The 18364-nt window shown below is 54.1% G+C and overlaps 2 protein-coding genes across 2 annotated transcripts in view; one reads left to right on the top strand and one right to left on the bottom strand.

Annotated features, from left to right (window-relative positions):
* The window catches only part of SEPTIN11 (septin 11), a 56386-nt gene extending 55947 nt beyond the window's left edge, over positions 1-439 (bottom strand). The window contains exon 1 of the mRNA XM_064510442.1: positions 285-439. Within this exon, the coding sequence (XP_064366512.1) occupies positions 285-311 (27 nt within the window). The 5' untranslated portion in view covers positions 312-439. The remainder of the gene's footprint in view (positions 1-284) is intronic.
* Positions 440-5089: 4650 nt separating this feature from the next.
* Positions 5090-7296, top strand: SOWAHB (sosondowah ankyrin repeat domain family member B). Its single transcript, XM_064510439.1, has one exon. The coding sequence runs from the start codon at positions 5191-5193 to the stop codon at positions 7198-7200; it is 2010 nt and encodes a 669-aa protein (XP_064366509.1). The 5' UTR covers positions 5090-5190; the 3' UTR covers positions 7201-7296.
* Positions 7297-18364: the final 11068 nt, after the last annotated feature.

Here is an 18364-nt window from a genome sequence, read left to right as displayed (position 1 = left end):
TGTCTTTCCCGGCGTGGATGCAAGGGCTCCGGGGCACCCGCAGCTCCCGGCCATCCCGCGGCCCCCGGCAAACGCGCCCGCCCCGCCGCAGCTCCACGCCAGGCTTGCCGCGACCGGCGCCCGCTGCAGCCACCCCCCAAAGCCTGTCCCCCCCCGCCGCCGCGGCCCCTTCCCCCCGGCCGTGGGAAGCGGCGGGGCAGCAACCTCCCCCCCCCCACCCCGGGGGCTGCGCGCCTCGGTCCTGCACCCCCCGGCTCGGCACCCCGCCGCCGCGCTGCACCCACCGCCGGTCTCCCCACGGCCACGGCCATCGCGGAGCGGTGCACAGCGCTGCCCGCCGCCTCGGCGCCGCCTGCTAGGGCTGCAACATGGCCACCCGGCGGGGAGGGCCCATGCGCAATGCGAAGGGGCCGGGCGGCGAGGCGGGACCCCCCCGGGGCCGCCGCGGAGGGCGGGCGGCGGCGCCGGCCCCGGGCCGCCGCGGGGCCCCCGCGCCGCCGGGCACGTCTCTCCCCCTGAAGTCGGGGCTCGTCTGCCTGGGGCGGCCCCACGGCCGCGGGGAGCCCCGAAAGCGGAGGGGGGTCCCAGCGAGCGGCCGGCCCGATGCTCCCGCTCGGGTTGAGGGAGGCCGGGCTCAGGGAGAGCTGCCTGCAGCGGGGCAGCGACCGCAGCTCCCACGGCAGGGGCTGGTCCCCAGCAGCAGCCCCTCTCGCCGCCGAGGGCAAAGCCAAGCACCCCCCTCCCGCTTCTTCCCCTTGCCCTCTCCCCCCGGCCAAGCACAGGCGTGCTCCGCTTTTACGCTGGATATACCACCTAACGGGGGTGCCCTGGTGGCTGGTTGCCCTCCGGCGACAGCGTTTTCCTGGCACGCAGGGAAGCGCAGCTGGCTCCCTGCTGCTGCAACTGCCAAAACGCTTGTTCCCCCCCAGCCCCTTGGCACAGCCCCGCTTTACCTGCGAGGGAGGGAGCTATAGGGCCAAATTCGGTGGGTCTACTCACAAGTTTGAAGCCGAGCCAGCCAGGAAGGAAGGGCCTTGCCGGGTCAGGTCCTGGAGCTTTTTGCAAGGCGCAAAACCCTCAGGGACGGCAAGGGCAGAGGGCCTGATCCTCCACACGCGTGGACGGCAGGCTGGATTACACACCTAGCAGAGCCACCCCTCGTGCGAGCGGCCTCAGCACCGAGGCAGAGAGACAAAGGGTGAGCGGCGAGAGCACACCGCTAAGTAAATCAGCTGTCGGTAGTAACTAACCTACTCATGACAACACCCTTACCCTAAAGCTTCTCCTTTTCGCTCTGAAAGCCGTTCCCATCCTGCGACAAAGAAGCACTTACCTGTCTCGGATATCGAGCCTTGGCCTTTTCCTTTCTGTAGCCATTTCTATCACATTTTGAAGGACCAGGGAGCTGCTGTTAGCCAGCAGTCACCCGCACCTACTGCCACAGCCCCCAGCTGAACAGGGCTCACCACATGAGCAGTCTTGGGCCAAATGGCAGTGTGTGCCATGCAGGGGCAGCACTGCAGCACTGCCCCCGGCACAGAGTGGAGGACGCACACCTGGGGCAGAAGCCCTTAAGCGGCCACAGGTGCAGCCAGAAAGGGCTACTCAGGGCCAGCTGCCAACCAAAGGGTAGGGGGGAGCCCTCATCAGCAAAGCTGCCCTGCCAGAAGGGCTCAGGCGGTTTCCACTACTAAAATCGGTTTTGCAAGCAGAGTTGATGGGGATGTTTTTATTATTCTAGTATGTAAGGCCCCCTAGCTAATATCCCAGGGAGGCTGCTGTATTAGACTCACATCCCATCTCTCAGAGCATGTTCCTCCCACTCACGCAGCTCCAGGTGAGAGGCGCTGACTGTGCCTGTGCTGGGAAGCCTGCTCGGACCAGTGCAGCCTCTAGTGGAAACCTGATGATCATCTCCAAAGAGTTACCCTCTCTGCACCTGCAGGCGAGGCAGGCAAAACTTCCCATCACCTGAACTGGAGGCTTGCATGATACTTGTGCGTCAGCGTCACTTAACTAATGCAAACATCTTCTGCATGTGCAAAACCCCCGTGTGACTCACCACATCCTTCCTTAGCCCAGAGCGGGGAGAGCCGCAGCTGAGGTTTCGCCCCCAGACTTTCTGTGTACAGAACTTCCTAGATGTGGCTGTTCGCACTGAAAGAGTAGGAAATAAAATCCATCAAGACAAAGATATGTTCTGCAATCTCTTATATCTCCACTGTTATAGTTCCTGGCATACCTAATGTTCAATGGCAAAAAGCAGACACCCCCCCCCCCCCATTTATAATAGTTTCTAAAGTCCTACAGATAAATCCATACCACAGAGTATTGCCAGTCCTTTACTCTAGAGACCCCCCCCAAGGACTGGCTGTGGCTTTCTGAAGCTCTTTTGCAGGAACAGTACATCAATGCGATACAGGTGCTGCAAAAGCAATTAATGTCAGCTGTTGGCAATTTGTCAAAATTAGGTTAACCTTTCTGTTTAAAAATCAATGTGTTAAAACACAGCTATATAGATCCCTAAAGAAATCAAATGTCTTCTCATGCAACAACAAGAACTACAAGAATAAGTGGTGGGCTGCTTTTTCTTTCTTTTTTTTCTTTTTTATATATAATTTTGAAGAATGGTTTGATCCTTCCCTGCATTTTCTGACTAGCACTACTGACAACTGATTTGAATTTTACCTGAAGGGTCAAGAGACTTGCTGTGTCCAGAAACCCTGGGGGGGCTAGACTGGGGTAAACTCAGCCATTTTGAAGACTCCAACCAAAAGCAAGCAATTACAGAGAGGATAAACCATTATAGGATAAGGGCAAGAGTCTCTTTAAACCTCTTAGCCAGAAGCAGACAAATGAAGTGACTGCAGGTAACTGAGCAGCACTTCTCCTTGCCTACATGCAGCATTAAACCCACTTAATCCCAAGACGTGATTTGCAGCTGAGGCTCTAAGCCGAGAGATGTGTGCCAGCATTTGGTCTGCCTGTGAATCAAGGCGAGCTACTCTTCCAGGAGATTTTTGCATGTGTCTAGGAAGGATATCGATAGACAGTCATAACCAAACAAGCTTCAACATGGTGCCAGATTATCACCCATCATCTGAGCTCCGCAGTAAGTGACGTGCTCCCAGCCGGTTGTGACTGTCAAGCAGGATGCAGTAGCTTCACCCGTTTTTCTTAAACAAGCTCGGCGAGGCTATTCCAACCACAGCAATGCAAGAGCATCCCCGTACAGTTTCAGCCTCGGTCCTGCCAATATTCAAGCAGTTGCTTAATGTTAGTTGAGAGTGTTTCACTGACTGCAAGAAAAATGTTTACAGGGCGAATGCTGACGTTTCTCAGAAAAAAAACCCTATTTTACATCAACACCAGGCTTATAGAAAGCAAGGTGATATCATGAAAAGCTATAAAATACATCCTGCTTACACCTAAGTCCATTAAACTGAAACACCTTCATACTGATGTTGTCATTTGCCATGGTTATTTACTTGGATCTTTTTATCTTCACAATCCACCCTCCTCTCTTCTTTATGATCACAATTATATCATTATGCTCCATTCATTTAATCTCTACCACTTCCGCTGACAGTGTGCTGATATCAAACACTGGGTTGGGGCTGCAATTTGGGGCTCATCAGAAGAAGAGGGAGAAAAGTATTCATGCCTTGAAGAACTGTACCAAAAAACTGCTGGATAATCTGCTTTCTGATAAAAAGATTAACTTCTCAGGTATTGCACGAGCCTTCCCCTTTTCACAGCACCTGCGCCCTACTCAGATGAACACAGCTGAGGGGCTCTAGCCATACTTTCTGAAAATATACCACAGGTAAAACCAAAAGCAAGATGTGGTATAGCATGAAAGCGCGGTTACTTTTGCTGCCGCCTAAGGAAGCCACATCTCGGCACACTGGAAAACTTCTCCGACACATTGGCTAAACTGTAACTTCTAAGCTAGAAACTTGAAGTTTCTTTCAGGGGGCTGCTCCCGCGACTCCGCGGGTTACAGCGTAGCCGTCCTGCAGCTCCGCGGGGTGATTTATCAGGCTGACAGCACCATAACGGGCTGTGGCAGAAACCAGTGGTGCAGAATCAGCCATCTGCAAGCACAGGCGTACGTACATAGCTCGCTTACTTGAGACCAGCACTGCAGCACACATCCACTCTTGCAAGCGTTTGCTGGATCTGAGCCTTAAACACTGTCCCATGCTTCTGCGTTACCAAAACACAAATCACGAGCCGGTCAGCACCCATGACCTAGCACAGGCTCTGCCTTGGCTTTGGGAAGGTTGCGCGTGCTTCTCGGTGTGCAGTGGCTGGAAGGCACTCTGGCTGCCTGGGTGGTAGGCAGCGAAAAATATTTGTGGATACCCAGGGGCCTGTGGTAGAGATGACCTCTGGAGTGTGATTTGGGGCCTGATCCAGACCCCCTGGAAGTCAGTGAGCCTACACTGACCGCTCTCCCTCCATGCCTGTTTCCTGACTGTATCACACACAAAAAAAGGCACGTCCTCTCTGCTACACTTCCCCCAACCGCTCGTGCCCAAAGTCCTTGGGGCAGGGTCTGCCACTTGCTTGGTTCATACAGGGCAGGGTGCCCACTGGGGCGCTAAGCTTGTCCATCCTTCTCGGCTGTAACGTTCGCACTAGTAATGACAGCATTAGCAATACAAAATCAATCAGACCCCTGCTGCTGAGCGAAACACGCATCCAACCTACCACCAGCCCCCCAGTGAACACAGATATGAGATATAATGTGACTTCAGGCACTGTTATTTGCGTGTGGCTGTCGTGCACGACTGCAACCCCCTCTCCTGCACTGCCCTTCAAGCCCGACCTCCACCCGGGTCACATCCCTTCTCCCGACTGCCAGTTTTTATGAGCCGAGAAATCACAGCGGCAGCAAGGGCAGGTGACTCCGCGCCGCCTCCGGCCGGCTTTTGGGCGCCGGCTCCGCGCCCTCCCTGGGCAAAGTGCTGCCGCGCTGGGCCGGCCTCGCCGCGACCTTTATTTTTTTTTTTTTTAATGCTGAGCCGGGATTTTCGCGCACCGCGGAGCAGCGGCCGCGGCACCGCCTCCGCGCGGGAGGAGAAGCAGCAGGAGGCGGCGCGCTCGGCCGCCGCGCACCGAGCCCCGCACCGGGCTGCGCACCGAGCCCCGCACCGGGTCGCGCACCGAGCGCCGCGGAGCCCCATGGCGCGGGAGCTGAGCCAGGAGGCGGTGCTGGACTTCCTCTGGGGGGCCGGGGGCAGCGCCCCCAACGCCGCGCTGCTCCGCCACTTCCAGCGCTTCCTGCGCGACCCGGCGCTGCCCGCCGCGCAGCGCCGCCAGCGCCGCGACGACTTCAAGCGCCTCGTCAACTCCCTGGCCACCGTGCGCCCCGCCGCCGCCCCCGGCGCCTCCAAGGACATCGTCCTCCGCCGCCGCTACCGCGACCTCCTCGGCGAGGAGCAGCTGCGGCCGCGGGAGCGGGAGGAGCGGGAGGAGCAGGAGCCGCCGCCGCCGCCGTCGTCGCCGCCCCGCGACCGCCCCCGGCAGCGGCGGCGCAGCCCCCCGGCGCAGGGGGGGCCCGGCGGGGGGCAGCCCCCCTGCGCCGCCCGCGGAGGCCCCTGCTGCGAGTGCCGCCGGGCGCGCCGCGCCGCCCCCGAGGAGCTGTCCCCCGCCGGGCCGCCGCCGCCGCCGGGCCCCGGGGCGCTGCCCTTCGCCAGGCCACCCCCGTACCGGGCCCGGCCACCGCCGGGACCCGGGGAGCCACCGCCGTCCCGCTGCCTGCCGCCGCCAGCGGGACACCAGGAGCCACCTCCATCCCGGTGCCTGCCACCGCCGCTGTCGGGACCCAGGGAGCCACCTCCATCCCAGTCCCTGCCACCTCCGTCCCAGTCGCTGCCGCCGCCGTCGGGACACCAGGAGCCACCTCTGTCCCAGTCCCTGCCGCCACCATCGCAGGCCCTGCTGCTGCTAGGACCAGGACCCAGGGAGCCACCTCCGTCCCGGTGCCTGCCACCACCATCGGGACCCAGGGAGCCACCTCCAACTCAGTCCTTGACCAAACCATCAGGTCCCCGTAAGCCACCACCATCGGGACCTGGGGGGTCTCCTCCATCCCAGCACCTGCCCCTACCGTCGAGACCCAAGGAGCCATCTCCACCACAGTCCCTGCTGCCACCGCCAGGACGTGGGGGGCTACCACCATCGGGAACCAGGGCACTTCTCCCCACTGGGCTGTCCCGGTCCCTGCCGCTGTCCCTTGCTGGGCCACCCCCGTACCGGGCCCGGCCACCGCCAGGCCCCAGGGGGCCACCTCCATCCCAGTGCCTGCTGCCACCAGCGGGACCCGGGGTGCTGCCCTGCAGTGGGCCACCCCGTTCCCGCTGCCCGCCACCGCCAGCGGGGCCTGGGGTGCTGTCCCCCCCTGGGCTGCTGCGGTCCCGGTCCCCGCTGCCAGCACCAGCGCCCGAGGCGCGGGGGCCCCCGGAGCGCAGCCCCCCAGTGACACCACCTGTCTTCAGGAGCATCCGGTGCCAGCTGGCCTTGCTGGAGGTGCAGGACATCCCCTCGTCGCTGCCGGAGGAGGCCGGGGGGCTGCCCGGCACCCTCCCTCGCAAGAGCCCCCCCGGGAGCCTCCCGGGCCGGGGGCCGTCGGTGCCGCTGGGGCGGCGGGAGCACGCCTGGCTGGTGGCAGTGTCAGCGGGGCGCTGGGCGCAGGTGCGGGGGCTCTTTTTGGAGGAGCCGCAGCTGGCCCTGTGGCGGGACTTCGTGTCGGGCTTCACGGCGCTGCACTGGCTGGCCAAGCACGGCGACGGGCAGGGCCTGCGGGAGCTGGCGGCGGCGGCGCGGGAGGCCGGGCTGGCCCTGGACGTGGACGCCCGCTCGGGCTGCGGGTACACGCCGCTCCACCTGGCCGCCATGCACGGCCACCAGCCCGCCGTCAAGGTGCTGGTGCTGCAGCTGGGGTGCCGGGTGCGGGTACGGGACAGCAGCGGGCGCCGGCCCTGGCAGTACCTGGGCAGCTCCACCTCGGGGGAGATCTGGCAGCTCCTGGAGGCGCCTCGGGGCAAGGCCATCTTCCCCACGCAGCCCCTGGCCCGCAGCGTGTCCTCCGTCAGCAAGGCCTCGCTGCCCGCCGGCAGGACCTCGCTGCCCGCCTGCCTCTTGTCACAGCGCGGCCTCAGGGCGGTGCCCCGCCATCCCGACAGCGACTGAAACGCGGCCCTGGGGGGCATCCTGCGAGGGGAAGCCGGGCGGGTGCAAAGAGCTGTGAAGCTGAGGCTGAACCTATTCAAGAGACTTTTAAATTAATCCCATGAAACGTTGTCCGAGTCTTTCTGCCCTCGCTCCCATTTGTCGCTTTTCTCCCCAGGAGAGAGGGTTTGCTTGGCGAGTGCCTGGGTCGGGGGCTGCTCACCCACGGAGCGGGTAGATACTGAGGGGAGCACCCATAGCACAGTGACACCCATGGGTGCCTCTGCCCTGCTGTGCTCCCTGTCCCAGGCAGCCGCTCGGGGTCTGCCGTGTTCTGCCTTCTGCTGGATTTGGCAGGCTGTTTAACGCTCTCCACTTGGGTGCAACACGCTACGAAGGAGAGGATGGGACTTCTGCAGGAAGCACATCCAAACCCTGGGGAGACAAGCCCTCCGGCCCCATAGGTCGCAAGCTCTGGTGTGACACCCGCAGCCTGGCTGCAATCAGGGCAGAGCGTTTGCTTTCGCTTGCTGTTGGTCCTGGGGTTTGCAAAACACTTGTTTACGCAGCCCAAATTGTGGGGAGTAGCCGAGGCCACGTCCCTTTCTAATCCCAGCAGATTAAGGGTGAATTGTGCTTTTAAAAATGCCGCATCTTAAAGCGAAGCCTTGCAACGAGAGTCCTCAATGACTGGCTGTGGTGGAGGGTGGCAGCTGGAGCATCCCGAGCAGAGGAGGGTGTAACACATCTGCCCCATCTCTCGCCCACCAGCCCACGCAGAAAGGAATCTGGGGCAGCACCGCAGCCCTGCTCCTCCCCACAACTGCCCCGGGCTGCCTGGCGGCACCGATACTGCCCCCTCCCCGTGCTCCTCCGGTCTCTCTGCCGCACACCGCAGGACTGGGAAGCGGTACCTGCGGCGTGGCAAGGCGCCCCATTCCCACACCACAGAGACGGAAAGCAGGGCTGCAGGAATCTGGGCTGGACGGACAGGGAGCAGTGCCACAGCACGCACTCCGGGCTTGTAAGGCAAAAGCAGCTTCACAGCCAGGGATCCTGAGACCTAAACTGCCTTATATGTGTTTAAGTGAAGGGAGTGGGTAGAAGTAGGGGTCCAGGCACAGGAAGAAACTTCCAGCATGGTCCTTCCTGAGAACTTGCAAATGGCAAAGCTGGCTTTACAGATCTCAGTGTCTGTTTGTTTTTTTAAAAAAGTGGACGGTGTGAAGTACTCTTTTCTGATCCAGTTTGAATGAGCTCTTAACAGTCCAAAACTGCAATGGATTAATACTGTACCAGCACCATCTGGCTCTCTTATAGATCCTTTATGAAGGCAAGAAGAGAGCTAGGATGCAGAGTCCCAAAAAGAGCCTGCAGAAGCGTGAGATGAGGGCACACTGTTGCCTGGGTTACGCTACTGCTGTGGGGTGACCCCCAAGAGTACCATGGGATGTCAGTGGTGGTGAAACTAGGGCTGCTGGTTCTGCTTCAACCGGATGCTCTGGGGCAGACCAGTGCAGTGTGTGGGACTGCTCACGTATTTGAGGCATGTGCCTAAAGGTCTGCAGTTTCAGGAGGAAAAGGAGTCAGGGCAGCAGAACCTGACCCTTGCATAACATGCCTCAAGTCCTTGCTCAAGCACTAATTGAGGTCTCTGCTTTGTTCAGGGTTTACTTGAGGGAGGAACTCTTCCCTGCAGAAGGTAAGCTACTCTGCCTGCCTCTGAGGAAACATGAAGAGGGCCTTTTCCCAGCCTGGTTTCCTCCTTTTTCAGAAGAAAATTGCTGAATAAACGAAGTCCTGTGAACAACCACTCCTCCGTGAGGACAATGAAAACTTCAGCTCATAAGAAACTCAGCTCCAACGTGACAGTGCAGGCCACTGAAGGGAGTGCAGGACACATAGCAGTCACTGCTCTCGCAGGGCTCGTACTAGCGTGGGAGAGCCTCAATCTTGAACCGAAAAACACGATTCCTCCCCCAGGGTGGCGATTACCAGTCCTCTGTCTGGTGGGAGCATGCTTTTAGTCCACAGCCACCTGCAGCTTCTGAGGACTAAAGCTTCCCCCTTTAAGATCTCCAATGTTGCTGAGAAAAGACAAAATCTTAGGAGGACAGTGCTACCTTGGGAGTCTCATTTTACAGCCTTTCAAAGACATTTCTCCATGACGATAATCTAGGTAATGTTTTTTCTTTTCTTTTTTTTTGCACACACTGTTGCAGGCCATATATGTCATCTTTTAAAGATCAGTTTTCTCTCTGTAGCAATATCTTAGTTCAACAAGCTAATAAAAAGCAGTGAAATTCTTCTGTGGCCACTGTTTACTCACCTGTTGAGATGACACAGACAAGCTGCTTTCCCAGTTTTTAAATTAGTATGCTGTAAAATAACCCTTAGGTAGTCCGAAACTACAAATAGCTTTCCCTACTGGATCCAGTGTGCATTCCTTCTGCTTTATTATCTGAGGATTTCTTATGAGTTCTTGGACTGCTAATATTGGTAATACTGAACAGCTCCTACACAGCACTGCCTTTGAAAGCATTCAGTCATTGCTTGTGGACATAACCATTCTTTTTACCTATAAAAAGTCTCAGCCTTCTGGTTTTCTGCTGGTGAAGTAAGCAGCAGAAAGGCTGAAATCCATCACGAGCCCACCACAGAGGGCAGGGCTAGAGCTTTCATCGGTTGTGAGTGGAGGCTGCAGCCTTGATGTGTTGCTCAGGCAGCGAGATGCAGGAATCCTTGCTCCATTCTCCCAGTACTAACCCACCCGTGGACACACGCACACGGAGCTTGAGTGCCTCTGTTTTAAACTGCTCCTGACCTCCTCTGCTACTTACTTGTCAGCCTGCCTGGCCCCTTTTGCTGCTGCTGCTTCCTCATTAGAATTGGGTACGTCTCCTTGCCTCACACCCAGTCCAGGCATCTGATTTTGCACCACCCTGAAATACAGAACATGCTGCAGTTTAACACATGGCAGGACTCTGCCCTCTCCTCACATTGCGTTTGAAAACGCACCTCCCACTTTATGGCTGCCAGGTGCTAAAGTCCACCCTGCTGCTCTCCAATGCTTATCTCTAGCCAGCCTCCAACCCCGACAGCCACATCCTTCCTGTAAGGGGTGGGTATTCGCTCAGCAGCCTTTGGCCACCACATAATGTCAAGCCCATGAACTCTGGGCCTTAAAAAGTTACCGTAAAGGTAATCCTGCAAACATAGTAACCCCCTTCTCAGTGTCTGCCTACTCCTTGGGCACATGCAGCCATACCCCCTCATTAAATCACTAAGAGCGGATGGCACAGCAGAAACAGAACTGGATGTTGATCTGATTCACACACCTTTTAAGGTCCCCATTACGTAACCAAATTGTGGCTCAGATTAGACTCCTGTAGCCTTTACTAACAGAGAAGTTGCACAGGTGAGCTGGCACAGTCTGATGCGATTGCTCTGCTATCCACCAAGTCTCTTTGTTTGTCAAACTGTTCTTTCCTCAGAGTCTTTGCCACTTTAGCCTGGTAAACTGATTTCCTAAACCCCCAGAGTCTGCAAGACTAGCACTTAAACTAGCAACCATTTTTGCCGAATGAGGTAAACTCAGCACTGAGCAGGAGTGTGTCAATTTGAGTCACATTTTATGGCAGAGCTGTTCTTTGAAGTGATGAACCTCCTCCCCTCCAGCAAATCAAAGCTTTCCACCTCAGAAAGCAGCTTCCCATCTATAATCTCAAAGTGCACACTAACTTTCCCCATCAAATGGCTGCAAGCTGGTAACATAGTGTTGTGCTTCAGTTGAATTTTCACCAGTTTCAGGACAAAGACTGAGTGCTAAAGCAACTGTGGGAGCCCAGCACAAAAAATATCACAGAAGGTTTTAATGCAATTGAAAAAATATTCCTCAGCAAATCAGATGAGAAACACAGGACAAAACTGTTAATTTAAGCTAATGGCTAGGAGATTCTTTACGTTGCAGCACCTTACTGAAGCAGTAAGGAAGGGAACTTGTGCAACTAAAAATAAATCCATCTAAGAAGCTATATCACACAAAATCCACTTTTTTCTACTGTGACAAATGTCATTTGGTTTAAATTATTTATACATAACTGCAGAGCAAGAGAAATGTCTTGCAAACTTTAAACAAGCAACAGGACACAGCCCTGATTGCTACTAAATCTTGTTTAACCTATAATTTCTAATAACTATGTGTGCTACAAGTAGAACCAGGTGGCAGTTTAGCAGGGTGAGCTTCCTAGGAAGAACACCATCCCCCCCCCCCAATTAACCGGGCAGTTTTCTCCAGCCTGGGTTTCCCCATTAAAATTGGAGTTACTAGCCTTTCTAGAAAAGAGTTACTATTTCTGGAGACTGAGTCACATGGCAAGGCAAGGGAATCTCAACTCTCCAGCTGGCTGAAGTGGTGTCCCTCACACCCAGCACAAACCAATTAGGCAGACAGACAGGTAAATTTACGGTCAGTAGGAAAGAAAAAAACTTTTGAGAGAACAACTTAGACTATTCCAGCAAGGATTTTAAGGGCAGCATTTTAAAACAAGCTATCAAACACAGTTTTCTTCAGAGTAGTAAAAAGAACTAACTTATCAACTTAAACTAAACATGTTTCTTCAATACTACAAGGTACTTAAAAAAGCAACAGCAGCCCCACCTCAACAACTTCTGAGAGTTCCTTAAAAAAAAAAAAGAAAAAAAAAGAAAAAAAGAAAAAAAGAAAAAACCCTACTTCCCTCATTTGCACATCCTCAGAGAAACAGCCTTAACACCTGAAAAAAATAAGGGCATCCATCCCCTTATATCTCCTCAGCACTGGGTGTAACCTGCTTAAAAGGAGGCTGGGGCAGCTCTGTTCTTATTTACTGCAGTGAGTTTTCTTTTCTTTTCTTTTCTTTCTTTTTTTTTTTTCTTTCCCTGTGGCTGGGATCTTGTTATACTTCACCTGAAAAGCAGCAGGTCAGGGTGGTAAGTAGAAGAAAAAGGGGGGTGGGGAAATTAACCTTACAGGTAATATTTTATAGTTGGAAAAGCATAATAATGTATTAGCTATAGTAACTTAGAAATGTCTCCTAATTTTTCTTTTCAGGAAGAGTTTAAAAATAAATTACAGGTGTGTGTGTATGGAGACAAGAGACTTACTAAGAGGAAAAATGTTACCTACTACAGGAAAATACTTGTGAAAAGGAAAGAAAGGCATAACTTATTACAGAGGAAAAAGTGAAGAAGTCCCAAGCAGAACAGGAAATAAGAGGAAGACAAGTAAGATTTCCTTAACAGATAGAGAAGGAAAATCATACTCAATTTTCTTGAGCAACCCAAGATTCTCTTTTAGCTAGTTCTAGCAGAAGCACCGCTGCTTTATGTAGATTTCTAATTGGCTTGGTGTGCAAAGTGCTATGGATATGAGGCTTGGTATGAAGGCATTGTGGTGGGGACCACCTCACTCCCTACAGCACCTGTGAGTGCAATAGCATGGCTGTAAGCAAAGAGGGGTGACCCTGTGCAGATACCCCTGCTGCATTTCCTTTGTGGGGGCAGTTAAGTTGATCTGGTGGCTCAGGAGTGCCTTATGGCACAGCCTGCTCACACAATCCAAAAGCAAGCAAAGTAAGAAAAGCTGTAATCCTTAAATATACTTCTTGTCTCCTTATTAGTGCTTTCTTTTTCAACTGGGGCAGCATCAAACAGAAACACAAAGCCCCTGGGTGCAGACAGGTCTGATCAAGATTTCTTGTCCTCTTCCTGCTATGTGATGGTGTCTCCTAGGCAGATGGACTGAGTATGGTCAAGGACCTCAAGCAATCAAGACTCTATCCCAAATTCAAGCTGTAAACATCCTTTTCTGTGGGGACAGTTTGTATTTGTAATGCTGCTGTGGGAAATGGTGACCAAAATCCTTCAAGATGTGTCACTGTAGCTGTCACTCACAGCTGGGCCTTTGGGGGGCTGGTTTTTGGTTAAAGTTTTCCTTTTGGTTTCCCTGGGGCTGCACAGCTGTAGCCCTGAAGAGTATACTGATAAGCCTGATACTAAGCGATGTATTTTATGGTCTTTAATGTGGCCTAGACTATTTCACTAAAGGAGAGAAGTAGATGGGTTTGCAGAAGCATGTGTCTCAGGCCAGGAATCCCATAATAACCCAGCAGGGGACAAATAGCTTTGCACAGCCAAGCACAGAGGAGATGTTATCACAGGTTGTCCAAAATCTGCACAACAGTTCCATGCTAGTGGGTAAACAGAAAGAGCTGTTTAGGGGAAATGGGAAGGTCTTCAGCCTAGTTTACAGAAAGGACAGGAAATACTTCTCAGGCTTAAACAGGGAGTGTGTTATTGCCACACAGAGAGCTGCACTCCCTCTGCTAACAAGCACCTTGCCCACCTTATCTGCCTGCTGTTTCTCACACTACATTGTGACAGTATCTGCGGTGCAGGGATTTGGGCTGCCCTCTTATCAGAGGTAGATGGGTGTGTGGGGCTCCAGCCTTGGTCCCAAGGGCTGATCCTGCAGCCTCGTGAGTTTTGGCACCCTGCCCTTGGTCACTGGGAGCTCAGCACTTGCTCCTTTGTCATGTCCTTTCTCCTGGGCCTGAAAGCAAAATGGTGACCTGAGAAGGATGAGGGCAGGACTTGTCCTCGGAGCCAGGCGTTCAGCAAGCCTGTGCAGAGGGGACCCTCAGAGCACACTGCACCTGAATGAGCCCAAGGGACAAGCAAATGTCACTGCTTGCTTGCAGCCTGTAGGGCTTGGGGGCAGCCCCGCAGGCAGGTGGTTCAGGGTAGGGGCTGTCAGCAGCGGGGGGAAGGATGGGCAAGGAGCAGCTCATGCTGGAACTGGCCTTTCCCCATGGAGGCCTGCATGCCCCTTGAGTGACTTGGTCAGTCCTCAGCTCTGGGCTGGATGGTGCATTTTGCACAGAGGCCTTCTAAGGCGCTAGGCTGAAGGCACATTGATGCTACCTATCCTCTTTCCCTTGCTCATTCCCCAGTGCCATCACTGGTTTTGCCTTCTGCAGCTTCAGTCTCCCTGTGCCTTCACCCAAGGAAAAGCCTGCCTGCTAGTCCCTGTGGCTTGCTCTGCAGCTCCTGGCTGTGCCAGTGCCTCTGGCTCAGCCCACACAGGTGTCTGTGTGGCTGTACATAGGCTGGGCAGCCAAGGCAGGTCTTGCAATGCCCTGCCTCCTGAGGGCACTGGGAAAACTGCCAGGGGGCTGAGACATTCTTTAGGACCCTACAATCAAGAATCATATTGTAGAGACAACTGAGGTGTCCTCCCCAAGTTGGAGGCTCCCCTCCTGACTGTAAAGTCAGGCTCTGACTTAACTGTGTAACTACAGTTTTCCAGTTTCTGCAAACACCAGAGGCAATTCTGTGGATTCCCCGAGGGCCTGCAGGCCTTGGAGCACCCTGAAGCTGTGGCTCCCAAGACATGTCAGGCTCTGCGATGCTTCAGTGTCCATGCAGCATCTCCAGGGGCTATGCAGCTGGACCACACTTCCCCCAGCCACCTGGGGTCACTGAAGCTTGGGATGTCCCCTGCTCCCTGCGGGCAGACTGTGCTCTTCTGTGCCCACAGATGAGATGGTGCAGGTACCTGTTCAGTGCCAGACCTAGCAGGGGAATCCCCAGCTCCCTGTGCTGCTGTGGCTTAAACAAGGTCAGGTAGCAGGACTGAGCCTTGCCTTCTTCCTCCCCATGAGATGCTCCTGTGGAGGTGTGAGCTTTCCTTAGCTAGTGATGAATGAGCTCCCTAAGTTGGGACTTGTAACTATGGTGAGTTGTTAATACAAGATAATATAAGATTAACAAACATGCAGGGGAACAGCTCTGGGATGGAGGGACAGGGCTGCTCACCAGCCAGGATGTCTCAGGACATCTTGTTTCTTAAGAGCCTCTTTGAGGGCCCTGCCAAAGTGGTAGGAGGTTTGTTGCTCACTTCCGTCCAGCCCAAGATGTGGCAGCGTGCAGCGTTAGCAAGGCCTGTGTCAGTGGGGCATCCCTGCCCTTGCCTGCTGTGCCCCATGGGGTTTGCTCAAGTTGGGGGCTGGTACCTGTTGCCAGCATTGGGGCGCAGAGGGGCTGCAGCTAGGCTGTGGTCCTGCTTGCCAAGTTGGCAGAGGGGACTGGCAGGGATGATGGGCAGGGAAAGGGGTTGTGTTGAAGAAGGCTGATCCCTGTTCTGGCCCCATGCCGTGCCCCGACTTGGCCCCCTAGCTGGCATTATGTCTGCTGTTTGTGGTGAGGGAGGCACCTTCCCTCTCCCAGGAGTCTGTGCTCATGCCAAGCAGCACCACGTCACCCCAAAGGCAAGGAGACGTGCACTTGGCACCTGCTGAATATTACTGAAGAGCAACTAAAATGCCACCCCACATAACTAGTGGAAGGGGAAAGGTTTTGTTATGAGCAAACATGTATAAAAAAGCTCAGCTGCATTAGAAATTAATCTTACTACTTCACTTCCTAGACAGCCTCTTGCATGAAGATAGTTTGTCAGCTGAATTCCCAGCCCTGCTTGTGAGTCATAGCATTAGTGACAAAGCAGGTGAAGTCTGAATCTTGTTTTAGCATATTTTTGCTGGAGGTTCATATGCCACAAGCCTATTATGTTGCATTTGTTCCCTCCATCTGAGCTCTGCTTCTTACATCATTACAGTCCACCGGCAAGGACAAGGAAAGTATCGGGCAAGAGATGTTACTTCACAGCAAGCATGAGAGGCTGACAAAACAGACAAATGCTACATAGCGTCCTTTCTGGGGAGAGGGGGATGAACAACATCATTTCACAACATGTAGTGTATATATGTCAAAACATATCTCTGAGAAAAAGATGAGCAACCACGTGGCACCATGCAAAGTTACAGCTCCTTGAGGAGATGTGGCTCAAGTGGTACGAAAATAACGCAGTGCTTTTCTCAAGGCAGGCTGCAGGGCAGCTCCTGGGCCAAGAGCTTTATTAATGGCCATCCAGCAGGGATCAGTACACCTGACAGTATTGCTTCCGGATTGAAGACAGACAGATGGATGAAGTTGCATGCTTCTGTTTGCATAAACAAAACTGGTTTAGTCACTTACTGACTGGCACATTCAAGGGATGTGTAGAGCTCTCTGTTCAGGAGTTATCTGCTTTTGTTTTTTTGCATTTCTGCTTTATAAATACTGACTAGATGGTTAGAGCAAAGAACTTGCAGCTGCTCGGCTTGGTTTCTTGCTGCTGCCTCATGTGAAGCCCAAGGTTGCTCTTCCTGGTAGCACTCATTGATTTCATGCTGGGCAGCTTTTTAGCTCCTGCAGGATGGTCTGTGCTGGAGATGGGCAGCAGTCAGTGGTGTCTGCAGCACCTCTGCTGATGCAACAACCTGCTCCTGCTGTCTGAGATGCTGAGACAAGCACGTGCCAGGGATCTTTGATGGGAGGGATGTGTCCGGAGGTGGGAGCTGGACCTATTCCAGCGGTGCTGGGCAGTGAGTGACCTGACAGGCACTGCAGCCCACTTGCACAAAGTGATACCCTTGGCAAGGTGTCAGTGCCTGGGCTCTGCCTTGGTGATGACTGACAGAGTGGAGCCAGTTGCAGACTTTGGCACTGGCTGCAAAAGTCTGGTGGGATCTCTGCTAGCGCAGGGACAGGGGTTCATAGTGCTACACTGTTTCTTTAGAGGCACGCTCTCCTCTGAGGCCTATGTGTAGTGCCAGGCACTTTGTGGAAGCTGCTACTCTTCAAAGAAAAACTGCATCAGACCCCCACTGCTATGGGGTGGCCTTGCCTAGGCAAGGAGGCTGGCAAATGGGCTTTGTGTAGGCAGTGTGGCTCGTCCTGGTGTCCTTCCTGACATGGGGGGGTTGGTACTTGTGCAAAAATACCCAGGCATGTGGAGATGACATGTGGTCAAGTCCTGTTCCTCCTGCTTGCAGCTTAGGGGAAAGATGGATAGAGTGGTGCTTGCCATGAATTCTGGCATCTTGCAAATTTTGCAGATGTGCAGTTTGTCTGACCTGGTGCTGAGGTTTCCAAAGCTGCTGTGGGATTATGTGCACTCAACCCCTGTTAAACAGCTGGCTGGGTTTCCTCTCTGGTGCTGAGCACACTGCTGCGAGCTCTCGCGTGCCGTGGGAGGGCAGCACCTCAGAGTATGCTTCGATGGAGTCTTCTGCCTTTTGCTGACTAACACGGTGGTGGCTGTGTTAAGGTAGCTGGTTGCGTTTGCACTCTCAGATGGCTCTTAGGGGCATGCTGCAACTGATGTCATGGGTCATGGCTAAGACCCTCGGCACTGACTCACGCTCTCGCAATTTCCTGCTTCCTGCTAGTGTGAGAAATCCTGCCTGCCCTCCTTTTTTCTGACATCCTACTGCGCTCAGGGCTCTCCACCACTGCTGCTTTTCGTTGGCCAGGACTTTTTTATGGGCCACCCAAGAGCTTCAAGGGAAATGCACCAGAGCCATCAGGGGATTTAGGAAGCAGGACTCCTGATCTGCCCACAGTGCTCTGTAATGAGGCCTTTCAGCTTCCAAGCAAACTTGCTCAACTGCTGTTTCCAATTGTTTCTCAAGGTCACTGAATGTGTGATATATATGTGCATTTCTAGCAGACATTACTCGTCAGCTGAGCTATCACCTTCCAGCCCTCTGAGAAATGGTCTGTCATCAATAATGGAATACAACCAAATAATCTGCCTGCATTTGATACTGATTTAAAGTCTGACTAAACTCTGTGCCTTTGCATAAAAAGGTCTAGCACCTAGCTGGGATATTTTCAACAAGAGCCAAAACTTTCCCTGTTTCTAACTGGTTGTAATGGCCTCCAAAGCCAGCCTGCTTCAGGGTCATCCTTAAAATGCCAGTAGCTGTCATGGCCACAGGTTTGCCATTGCTGGAGCTGGACTGGTAGTCTCAACCATCTAAAACTTGAGGAACTGAAACTGTTTTAGCAGCATGTATGAAATCCATTCTGCAAACCTGTGTGGCAGGTAGCCCTGCCTCAGCCTGGTTCTTAGCAAACTGCATGCTCTGTCCTGCACCAGAGGCACTAAGCAGGTGCGGTCAGGCTTGGTGGGCTGAAGGAACAGCAGTGGTATGGAGTGGGCTGAAATCTGCGCTCTTGGTTAATGATTGCCCAGGGCTCCCTGTGAGGAGGGGCTGCTCACACAGATATTTCAGATGTTGCAGTCAGGTGAGAAACATGC

The sequence above is a fragment of the Dromaius novaehollandiae genome, chromosome 4 (genome assembly GCF_036370855.1).
Source record: "Dromaius novaehollandiae isolate bDroNov1 chromosome 4, bDroNov1.hap1, whole genome shotgun sequence".
In the NCBI taxonomy this organism is placed as follows: domain Eukaryota; kingdom Metazoa; phylum Chordata; class Aves; order Casuariiformes; family Dromaiidae; genus Dromaius; species Dromaius novaehollandiae.
The sequence above is the reverse complement of the archived record's forward strand: the minus strand, read 5'-3'. Positions and strand labels throughout refer to the sequence as shown.

Excerpts from the sequence above, each read along its gene's own strand:
- SOWAHB (XM_064510439.1), top strand. The coding sequence starts at position 5,191 with ATGGCGCGGGAGCTGAGCCAGGAGGCGGTGCTGGACTTCCTCTGGGGG.